Raw genomic sequence first — 12,580 nt, forward strand, 5'->3', positions numbered from 1 at the left:
AGCCAGTGAGGTCAGTAGCTTTAGACCAGAGAAGACTTTGGCCCAAGTTTGGAGTGAACGTCAATATCAATGATCATGCAAAGGGCTGTGCAGTGCAGCGTGACTGACATTTTCTCTAGCACTTCTATGAACAAAGAGCTCAAGTTGCCAGCCCCTGTCAGGTGATAAAACTGGAAGGAAGGCTTCATGTGGTCTTCTGATAGCCCCCACAAACACTGGACCTGTGAAAAATTGACCTCCAGCCTTACTAGTGTTTTGGGAAAAAGTTAAGAATGACTTAGTGAAGGGTTGCCATGCTGTGATGTGTGATTCTTTACAGACTCCCTAAATCACACAGAGGCCTGAACTGTAGGCTACCAAAACTCTTTGTTTTGTGAGCTGAGGGCACATGTCATCCTGTGAGCTGTAAGAGGACATTTTCTGGGGGACTGAAAACCTAGTCAACCTAGTAGATTAGAGCTGTAGATTGCTGGAAGATAGGAGGGTGCACTATGGATGTAAGACTGTAATGTTGTCTGACTCCTGACCTCTTCCCAAGCCATCTGCTCTTTGCCTCAATCAGAGATAGGATCCTGGTTCTTATACAGCATTACTGTATGAGATTACACAATTCTTATATTCTTACAGTCTTAACTCGGTTCATCTGGACTGGGAGAAATTTAGCTGCCTCTGCTCCAGTGGAAACCTGGGTGTTAAGCCCTTAACAGTGTGCACAAGAGCATAATGAACACCAGAAGTAACACTGCTGTGTCCTCAGCAGCATGTAACAAACAACAGATGGGCTACGTCTGAGCTAAGGAACCCTGAGGCAATAACCAGATAACAGCTATTCAGTGTACATTTTAGTTCCTAGATTCACATTTAAATCACTCTGATTCTGGAGGAAGGAAGGGAGGAAAACAAAAAGAACAAAACAGAAGGTGACTTTTATGGTAACTGGAAGTGTGTGATATTTTTATTTACTTTTAAGCTTCTGAAGAACCCTGGGTAAATGGCTGGGTCAGGGACTGCTAACCCTACCTACAGGTTACTGGCTTGAACTCTTCCAAAGTCAACGCTTTCTAATTTCAATAACAAGCAGGGTATGTTATGGGCTTAATTCCCAACAGAGATATTATCATAGATTTATCTATGCTTAAGAAGTTTTGCAGATCTAAATAATAGTCCAACCAGCAATGCATTTTTTCCCATTGTCCCCACGTCCAGTGTAGTTTTTACACTGGTGAAAGTAAGGTTATGTTTGTTGCTAAGGTAAACTGAACCAAAATAGCTAATCCAGAAGGTAGGAAGTTCTGTGAAAAAGGTTCTGAGCTTGTGGAACCTTTTTCTCTTCAGGAGGAACTGACTTCTCAGCTGAAGATCGAGAATGTTAATCTTTTATTGCTTTCCCCATTGTTTAAGGGGACTGGCTTATTTAGGGGTTTTTTTGGTTGGTTGGTTGGGGTTTTTTTTTTAGTCTCATTTCACCCCTCTAGGGTTTTCAATAGACCAACACCTCTCATAAATTGACTGAGAGACACTGATGATCCAGGCTAGTTCACAGGTGAACAGACAGCTATATCGTGAACAGTCTTTTTGGCAAATGATCTAACCTGGAATTTCATCTGAGAGGTGACCATCTGAAATGGTTTTGTAGACTGGCTTGGCATAAGGGAGAAGTTTGTAGGCTTCAGCCTCTGATGCTTCTTACTAAAAATCACCTTGAGTTATAACAGAAAAAGTGCTCTAAGGAGAAGAAAAAAAAATTAGTCTCATTCTTCATTGCCTTTTTCCTTATATAAGGTTGCCCTGCCAATGTGTAACACTTTTATTTAGACCTAGCAACATTTTATATTTGACTCATACAAGTGCAGCTGAACCTAGTTTGCAAAGTGGTGGAGAATTCTATCCCAAGAAGTCTAAAAGGAAAAGTACTAAAAATCCCAATGAAAATGAATGGTCAAGAGCTTTTATGCTGACAATATAGGAGCACAAGCTCTCATTCCACTTAGTACAGTGCTGTCACGGCTGTCACTGAGCTCACTGTTATGCAAAGCTGATCCGCTTTGTTAGTAGAGCAGCTAATGGAAATCTGACTTAAGCCAGGAAGTGTAAATTTCATTCTGTTTTGGCAAGGCAGAGCTATACCAGAATGAAAGTTCTATTTGCACAAGATAACAATCAATGGGAGTTAAATTTGACTTAAGATGGATTTTAAAAGGGTAATTCTTACGTAATACAGACAATGGCAGCCAGTGAGATTATGCTAGAAGGGAAGATCTTTCCATTCTACCTTTTGGTAGATAAGGAATTTGAACTTCAGGCCTGCCTCTGACTGTTCCTGATTTCACTGCAGAATCACCCTGTGAACTTGAGCGTGCCACCGATTTTAAAGACCAGAAGAGATCATTTCATTCTCTGCCTAAAATCCTCAGCTAAAAATTCATGCATCAAACATATACCTTTTGTTTGAGATACAAAGTACTTACAAAAATGTTATCCACTCTTGAGGTAAGGTTCAAGTGGTGAGGGAAATCTATATTATTTATGCAAAGGTGTCACACAGTTATTCATTGTTGAAACTACGTATCTTCATTCCAGTTTGAATTTGTCTTGGTTTAACTTCCGTTGGCTTTCGTCATAGGTGGGTTTTTTTTATTATTGCTTTATGAAAGCATAGTCTAGTATCAGTATCAGTATCTAGAGATTATATGCAGTCTGTGACAAATAATTTATCTGTCTTTCAGAAAAGTATCTACATAGCTAGTATAGTCTTTCTTCCTTTTCCACTGTCAAATAATTCTTCTTGTGCTTTTGTAAATCCTTTGCAATTTGTCTTTATCATTTTGAAGTACAAATGTCTGCTTTGGGTTTATTACTTCAGTGACTGTTCAGTGTTTCCAAGAGAAACATAATGCCAGTATTCCATAACTGCTTGATATTCTCTTCTTTATGCATTCAAAGATCGCCTTAGCTGTCTTAAACATAACGTCATGCTGGGAGGTTCAGTGATTACCTACTGTGCCCCCTAACATGCTAAATTTTAAGACATGAACGAAATGTTATGCTCATCACATGGATCCATAGAAAGGACAGAAATGAGCTGAAATTTTTCCTCAGAATTTCATTGCAGCAATGAAAGTTTTACTCCAGAGCGTTTTGCCTATGGAATGTCTTCCTGTTTTGGTTTGAAATTAGAGTGGCCTTGTAAGGGAGGCATTTTCCCCTCTAATCCTTGCCATCGTGTAAATTCTAATAATCTGCTTGGTTTCTAACAGTCAGAGTAGGAGGGGATCCTCACTGGGAGCAGTGGAGTATTTACAGGGAAGTGGATATTGAAGTTGTTAGTCTTTAAAAGTCACTGAGAGAAGAAACAGTTGGACTCAATGATCTTAAGGGTCTTTTCCAACCTAAATGTTTCTATAAACAGTTAATCTGACTTAGATCTGGTTTTCTCTTGATGCACCTTTCATTTGTGGCTTTGCTAGTGTTCCCATTTGCTGATAACAGCAAACAAACAAAAGTAAGCATGACGCACTTCACAGATATTTTGCTTTGCTCTTGCTGAATGTGAATGCTATGGAACATAGTTCACAGGTGCCTGAGCTAGGGCGGACAAGCATTCAGACAGCAGAGCCAATTGCTGAGCAGAAACATTGGTTTGGGGGTGAAAAGCAAACTAGCTGCACTGGTATTCTGCTTCATTTTGGCATATTGGCGCAATACAGTGTCATGCCCCATGTTGCCTCTAATTCTGGAGCTAATACTGTCGCAGCAAGCTCAGCTGTCTCTGTACAGTACTGTGTGGACTAAATTTGTCTCCTGCACTGTCTCATCAATTAAGTTCAATTTAACCTGCCCTTCAACTTGCCTAAGCCTTATTTTCTGAAGTCACTCATCTAGCCTGCTCAGAGGTGCACAGTGAGGTTTCTTACTCCACACTATGTGAGGTCAAAGCTCAAGATCTTGCTTTACCAATCAGTGGAGGAAACTGCTGGAGAGTGAGAGCAAATGAAATGTGAGAACTCTGTGACCTCAGTTTATACTTGCTCATAGGCATGGAATTGTGTACCTTTGAAAAAGTGTGCCAAAAGTCATGCAAGCATGTGCAAAATAAAATCTTTCCCATTTCCAGAAGATGAAAAAATGAATAGCAATGAAGAAATAAACATCAATATGTGTATGTGTTAAATGCGTTAAATGCTTTCATGCAATCAAAGAAATAAAAGCTAGCAAGAACTAAGCCATAGTGCTTTGAACAATCCTTTTATGAACCTTTCTCCCAGTAGTGCTGGAGGAAGTGTTTATCTACAGTTAGTGAACATGTCCCAGATTTCACTTTTAATTACATTTTGTAAAGAATCCATTCTTGGTGAGAAAGGGAAAAGAGAACAAAAACCTTTTAAAGTTTGGCCAGCTATTTGTTTGCTAGCAATTTAAAAATTATTTTTCATACAAAGTCAAACGTATTTGAAAAAACTTGCATAGTTTTGACTGTGCAGTGGTACCCCATCCCATTTGTGTGTTTGCCCAGCATGCTAAAGAACTGTCCCGTTTTGCATCTTTGGTACACAGAATGGTTGAACAATCATAATGATTTTTGGTTTTGTTATTGTTCCATATATGGAGCTTCCTACCTTATTTATGACGTGTAATTAAGATTTCTGCTCTGAAGAACATATCTGTGATTTTCTTAAGACCTGTTTTGCAGCATCCATCAGTGGTATCTGAATGCTCCAGACACGTTAATTAACGAGTTTACCACACCCATATGAGGGGAGGTAGCTACATCATGCACATTTTTTTAGGGAAACTTTTATTGGAGTTAGCAGTACCAAGTACTTTATAACCTCAGAGCATAGGTCCAGTGGATTTCAGATGTAGATATGAATGCTCTACACTTCAACAGATCAGACTCAAAGATATCAGGGTAGTCTCCCAGAAAAGGAGGAACACACAGTTAAGACTGCATGTGAAACATTTGGTTTAGGGTAAGCAAAGCATCATGCTAGAGATCTGTGGCACTCTCAGGAGTCAAATTAATTCACCTTTATTTTTCTCTTCCTCTACTCTCCTGCCCTGTGCTTTTTCTACCGTTCAACTTCTGTGACAAATGAGATGTATGTTCTAGAGAAAAGATCTTCTTTTGTGACATGGTTGTATTTCATGCACCAAAATTCTCATGGGGAATGTGAAAAATATGATATATGATGATATAGCTGAAAAATGGTATCATAATGTATAGCATATTATGTGGTAAAGCATTTTTCCTAGCTTTTCTAAAAATCTCTTTGGCAAGCTTAGAAACTCTTGACATACAGGATTATCAATACCAAAAGAAAGCATCTAGTTTCTCTAGAACTTTTCAGCTAAGATTTTTCAAGATTTCTTTTTTGGTCACATTAAGGTGGCATTTTCAACTAATATAGTGGAAGCTGCTTTCCCACCAGCAGTGTAGCACCATGGCAAAGTGAGTGTTGAGTGGGTAAAAGCAGTTAAGTTTCTTAACAAAACAGTTGTAAGATATCTATATCTACATCTATATCTATACCTATCTAAGTAAAAATTAAAAAATAACTGTTTAAATCTTGTTCCCTGAAATGGTTCACATTTGCTGAAATTTCTTCAACTATGTTCTATACCAACTCAGCATGAAAAGTCACAGTCTAAATAGCTTTACTTCTGGCTAAGTTCTAAAGTACTAAAAGCACCTAGCCATGGCAAAGGTCAGATAGTCTTAACTATAAAAAGTGTTGTCTGCCCAGCCTATAATAATGGTTAAATCTATTATGGTCAATGAAGTTACAGAGTCAAATGCAATCAAAATCAGACTGTGCACCTAGCATTAGGCAGTGACAATGACAGAGTTCATTGAGAATCATTGTCACTCTCCATATAACTCACACAGTCTATTTGGTGCCTATGCTGTTGACCTTAGGAGGTCAACACTTCTGTTCCCAGAAGTGAAACATCATGTAAGACTAAGAGGATTGTAATTTAACTGTAATCACTGACACCCCATTAGCATTATTATTTTTTAGACTACATTGTAGTGATTTTGCAGTGGATATCATTAGTGAACATTCGAACTTTTAAGCATGGGCTCAATAGGTATTGTGCATTTTCTTCCCATTAGGATAACATAAACTCAGTAAAAAAAGGGGTAGCTGCGAGGTTTAAAGATGATTTGGAAATACTTTGGTATTTGGGATGGTCTTATCTAGCAGTTTAACTTACATCTGCCTCTAGAAATTAATGGATTTCAAATTGAAGTAAAAGGAGCAGCAAATAATAGTGGTGGAGTTGAAGGAAGAACATCTCTGAGTATCAGAAAATATCTCATTTTCTATTTCCTTTGTTCCCTTGGGATTTGTGACTGAATTCTTACATCCTACTTCTCTACCACAACTCCATTTCTCTCTGGCCTACTCATGTTTCCCACTACTTTACCCAGTCCCCAGGTTCTCTCCTCATCCCCATTCCTTTTTTATTCTCTCCCCTATACCTTCAGTTACCAGAAACTTCCCTGCTCTCCCAAGTTTTCCAACAAGCCCAGGCAAGATGCAGCATGACATATTGCCAGCCAGCAGGGTAAGTAGCACAGACCCTTACCTTTCATGGGATCATTAATCTAGGTCTCCCTCCATTGCAGAGCTGCCACTTTTTCACAAACATGCAGGAACTGAGACCTCTCTTGCTCCTTCAAACTCTTTGAAGTTGATAAAATGGTTCAAAAAACAGAAAGACAAACCGACAGCATAATCACATGATTCTTATTCCCTGGGGAAATAAAGCTTAACACAAGAGAGCTTCTTTGTGGTAATAAGTCTGATGAGCATATCACACAGGTGTCTTTTTTGTTTGTGTTGTTATTTAACAGTTTGACATTGACAAGGAAGCAGGAGAGAGACAGATTTACCATCGGTACTGTATGGAACGGGCATCTGTACATTGTGCCCATGTGTTCACCACAGTCTCACAGATAACAGCTATAGAAGCAGAACATATGCTTAAAAGAAATCCTGGTAAGACCTGAATTGTGTTCTTATTATATTTCCTCTGAGTACCTACATTTCCTCAGACTGAATGAAAATAATAGAGACAGGTATACGAACATGAAGAGCAAGGACACATGCATAGGTATGTCTGGCTACACTACAGAGAATAACCAATTTTCAAAAGAAAAGTGCAGATAATATCACTTGGAATACATTCTAGTAGCATATGTAATCTAGAGAAATCAAGTTCAGCACCGTTTAATAACTGCTTTCAGTACCATTTCAGGAGAGCATTAGTTTAACTTCATGGGTGTTAGGCTTTCTTTGCAAGGACATCTCAGCTTCAGGAGTTTTGTCTCTAGCAGGGTTTCCAGTGATGGTAATATATTCAGGTCAACTGATGAAAGCAGAAGCTGGAACCTTTGTAATACATTTCACCAGCTTTTACCCTGTGAGGTTTGTTGCTTTGCTATATTCTGTTAGAAATGTAGCAAAAAGTGTCATATGCAAAACAATGTTAGATGAGTTTTACTTTGCAGTGCTAATGCTGTTTTTCTTTCCTTAATATTGAAAGAGATGAGAAGGCAAAATACAAACCATAAATTAATATAGTTCATTTCCCTGTATCTCGCACAGCTAAGAGTAGCAGTGTGGTTGTGGCCATTGTGATCTTAGGACCTAACTGTGCTAAGTTTCATAGATAGATATAATATTTTCTACTAGACCAACCAGTACAGTTTGAAAAAATAGTTGAGATATGTGCCCAACCATTTGTCTAATTTTCCCCTCTGTATTAGTCTAATAAAATATGGAACTTACCAACAAACCTTGTCATGTTCCATGCATGGAGTTTGAATAAGGTCATGATCCCAGTTTGATGTGTCATTAAAGTTCTTTTTAAATCATCACAGTGCTTTATAAGGACAAGCCACGATACTCTATCTGCAGGTAAGCATCATGGGGGAAAACCTGCAAAACAATTTTGAGACTATTTAGCAGGTGTGTTCACATCTTAGTTGGTTATTTTAAGTATAGCAGTGACTTTGGGTTTTTTTGGTATGCTTATTCTTTGTAGATTTTTTTAGGTGGATTGCAGTGCTAATTATAGTTTGGGACCATTATCCCTGTTAACTTCAATGCTTCAAGCCACATTGTGGTTCGTGCATCAGGGTAAAAGAGAAGTTGTCCATTGGATGCTTTGCCTCATTCCTGACTAACTGTCAATAGGATGATGAACTTAGAAGATTTTTGCCTTTTATTTTAAACATGACAGCCAAGTCTTAAAATTAATTTAAGTGTTCAGTCATCTAATCTGGGATGTCTCTGAAAGGTCTTGTTTTTTACCAGATGCAGAGCACTTGGCCTCTGAAAATCAGACTTTTGAAGCTGTTTTATATTGGCATGAGGCTTCTCCCCACAACAGCTACTCTTGAAAATCATAGTTTATGTTTTGGGATTTTAGGAGACTGAAATGAGTCTGAATCCAGTTTAATTTGGGAGAGAAAATCTGCAGACTGCTCACAGATAGAACGTCAGTTGAAGCTGAAGAGAATTCCATGCAGAGAGATTCACAGGCCTGAGGTTTTTTTTATTATTCTTGCAACTTTGAAGAAACCAAATAAATATATTTAAAGTTTGGGTTAAAAAATTTTTGACACATATCATGCTTCATGTTGACAGAGCTAGAAAGAAATTCAATAGGAATTGGTATCCCAAATCCTAGGAGGCAATTATAAGTGGAAAATATGTTCTGATGGGAATAAGTACTTTAATAGTTTCTTTGCATCTTAGACCACATATAAACTGTGTAGGAATCTATTCTCATACTACTTATTATCTCTGAAGTTGTGAAATCGACATAGACATTGGCTGTTCAGAAAGGTCAGCAATCCTTAAGTAGATCATTAAGCTTGAATTCTGCAAAGGAACGTGAATACTGAAAGAATTTGTACACTTCTCGATCCACTTTAAAAATGAACTTTTAAAAGGGGGATGTAGAATCAACACAATTAACTTTTATTTGCATTTGAATTTATTAAGAGGTAAACTTCATAACAAAGTTATTAACTAAAAATAACTGAGGAAATGTGGTAAGCAGAGCAGTCTCTGCTACTTCTCCTTAATGTTAAACTTGGATTATAATTTAAATTATAAATCTCATCACTTGGAAAAGCTCCTTTAAAATTCAGTAGACATGATTGCGTAGAGAGCTTTTGCACCAGGACAAAGGCCAAGTTGCCAGTCTAAACCTGGAAGAATGACTGCTTGCATTATGCTGATTTCACTTGCTGCTGTTGTTATTTGATCAATAATTTATCAAACCATATTTGTCAAAAGCTTGAGTATCTAATGTTGAACCTGTCCTCTTTGACATACTATGCAAGATTCTGTCAGTGATCATAAGTTATATTCCCATGATTGGTAAACTGATATGGGATTTCTAATATTTTCATTCAGGTATTAAACATTTGAAACATATTTCTCATTAGCAGTAGAGAAGACTTTGAATCAAAATTCCAGGAGACTTAGGTATCAGTTAAGATCTAGATCTAGACTTTGTATCTCTATATATTTGATCAAAATGATAGAAGTAAACTCTGAAGAAGTATGAGTCAACCTTGAATCTTAGTGACTTATCAACAGAAAACATCATACTGTGCTATTATTACTTAAATCAATGCCAGTTTCTTTCCTATAAATACAGAAGTCAAATCATTCTGATTTAACCTACTTGGGACAATTTTAAAACAAAAATGTCATTATTTCATTGAACAACAAAAAACCCAAAACCCTTAAAATAGGAACAAAGGTCTCTTTCATCATTTCTTCTCTAGGGCAAGGGTACATTGTCTCACACGTATTCAAAATATTATTGTATGTTGAGCAGAAATAGTGAACTGGATGCTTTGGGCCACCAGGTCTGTTCTGTACCTCAAAGGCTTAAATAAGAGATGGACTGAGCCCCCATCCTGATGAAAGGGTAAATGAAGCTGCAGTTGAATCAAAAAACGTGGGACTAGGTTATATACAGGCTGCTGATAATCGGTGAGTGTCCAAAACTCCCTGATAAATAAATGCGAGAGGGTGGATGGAAACTGGCCAGAAATACCCAGTCATAGTCAAGGATTCTTACTTTATTCAGAAGAGCTTGAAATTGATGCAGTCTCAAAGCTATGTCCTGCATGAGCCAGTTCTTCCATGCTGCACAAGAAGCAGGTCAGACGAATGAGAAGATATGTTGTTGGTAAAGACAAAAAGAAATGGAGGGTGTTTCTGCTCTGTTGACCTCCCACTTTTATGAGGCCACATAGGTCTTCATTCAGAGCAGCTCCTAGTGCTGGACAGCAGAAGATAAGAACACATGTTTTCTTGTCAGGCCCACCAAGACTCTCCTTTCTTGTCACTGAGAACCAAATCCCAAGTACCTAACAAGTAAAGATTTCCTTGTAAAGGCTGGTCTTTAGTTTGAAATGTGGTATTTCAAGACAGATCCATTGAAATTTTTGGTATTGCATGGTTACTAATAAAGGTTATATTTTTATCTACTGCTGTTTAACCTAAAGAGTCTCAAAACACTTTACAACATGAAGAGTAATCAGAGATCACTCACCTGACAGGGAAATACATATACTGCTAAAGAAGACTGTAAATATCAAGGAAGTCATTAAAAATGGCCGTGACATTTGCATGAAAAATGTCAAGCAAGTATACTGGACAGCATATGGAGAACTGATTGTACTTATTTTAAGATCATCTTGATATGTAATCAACCAAAGGAGCCATAGATGTTTTAAAGACATCCCCTTAAGTCTCTCCAGAAATAAGAGAACATTTTGTATTAGGTCAGATGCTTAATCCTAGACGTGCAAACCTCTACTTTAGGGGGAGGGATGGGAAATCCTGAATGTCAGGCATCCTTGACTGAAAGACCACGATAGAAGTAATGTTCAAGTCCTGTATCGGTGGCAAGCAAGAGACTGTACTCCCATCAGTAACCCTGATGTATGGGGGGAAGTTAACCGTGTGCACTGGGATCAAAGGAGGTGCTGGGTTTTTTGCATGAACCATGTGTGGTAGGGAGTGATATCTTACTGAAGGTTCTTTGGATGATGCATAGAACTTTTAAAATTACTACAGTTAATAGTTGTGGTTACTAGACACCTGATGACATTTGCTGGGAGAACAAGTATGAAATCAGCACCAGTGCATCCTCTAATAATTAGCGCTTCTTGCTGCTTTGAAGATTCTTTGTATTTGAAGAATCTCTGGTATCATAAATTAGTATAGGTCTACTGAAGTCAGTTGTGTACTATGAAATACATCTACTGAGGAACCGGCTTCCCCTTTCATTTCCATACATGGCTTTCATAAGCCAACTCAAAGAAAAGAAAATGGCATTATTTCGATTTACTTCAACTAGATTTAGGGCAAGCCTTTAAAGAGCTGCTGTGCTCTACCAGAAAGGTGAAGAGTGACTGAATTTCAGTGTTGGTTGGAACAAGCTATGTCTATCCTTATAACTCTATGTATATCTTACAACTCTATCTTAGAAGATACTGGAAATGAACAAATTTTAATTGTAAGATGCTTTGGAATCTTTGAAGAGAGCAGCCATAAAAGTGTAAAGCATACTATTCTGTGGCTATTTTTAGGAGAGATCCAACAGATTACTGAAGGTTTCTTATATTCTCCCTTTTCTGGTAAATCCTCAAAAGTCTTGACAGAACAGACCTCTCTTGTGGCATGCGGTAAACAAGTGCATAGTACAGCACAGCATCTGCTTTCAAGAGCTTTCAATCTATAGTGATAAAGCAGGCAACAGTGATATCAAGAATAAAGACGTAAAGGGCATATTGAACAAAAAACATATGGCTAAATGGAGACATTACTTAAGTCTTGACAGGACAAAAGGGCATGGGGAGACCTTACTGTTCAGCAGGGTCTATGCTAACGTTGAGTACAGGTCAAAATGGTACAAAACCACTTCAGTGCTAGAGACAGTGGAGTGCCACATGCAATAGCTTTGCGGATAAGCTGGTGGAGACCATTGTGTTAGTGCTGTTCCCTATCCATGAGTAATAAGAGCACATAACCTGTTCACATACTGACAACTGAAAGACACATTGGTTCTTGCCTTAAAGATTTCTCTGACTCTGAAGTTGTCCTCTGCCTTTTCTCTGCTTTTCCAGATGTTGTCACCCCAAATGGCTTGAACATTAAGAAATTTTCAGCAATGCATGAGTTTCAGAATTTGCATTCCATGTACAAGGCTAGGATCCAAGAGTTCATTCGAGGTCATTTCTATGGGTATGCTTTTACTTTTCAAAAATTAGCAATGGTTGTCCAATACTGTTTAAAGCAAGAACCAAAGCAGGAAGTACTTCATAATACTTGCTGTACTTCATAACAAGTACTTCATAGAGGAGGTGAAATGTTACCAATTTATTCAAATACCTGTCTGGGATTTCTCAGTCAGAAACTAAAGGAGTTTTAGACACCAGTTCTAGCTCTGCTTAACAGATTGTGGGATCAGGCAGAAGGTCTTGATTTTTTCATTATTTACCCAAGATGCAGTTTATCAGATTAAGATAGTCAACTGAAAG

The 12,580-nt window shown here is 37.9% G+C and overlaps 1 protein-coding gene across 1 annotated transcript in view; it reads left to right on the forward strand.

The window, feature by feature from the left end:
* Nucleotides 1-12,580, forward strand: part of GYS2 (glycogen synthase 2) — a 47,664-nt gene that overhangs the window by 18,833 nt on the left and 16,251 nt on the right. The window contains exons 5-6 of the mRNA XM_072850032.1: nt 6,860-7,004; nt 12,167-12,284. Of these exons, the coding sequence (XP_072706133.1) occupies nt 6,860-7,004; nt 12,167-12,284 (263 nt within the window). The remainder of the gene's footprint in view (nt 1-6,859; nt 7,005-12,166; nt 12,285-12,580) is intronic.

The sequence above is a fragment of the Ciconia boyciana genome, chromosome 1, assembly GCF_034638445.1.
Source record: "Ciconia boyciana chromosome 1, ASM3463844v1, whole genome shotgun sequence".
Taxonomy (NCBI): Eukaryota; Metazoa; Chordata; class Aves; order Ciconiiformes; family Ciconiidae; genus Ciconia; species Ciconia boyciana.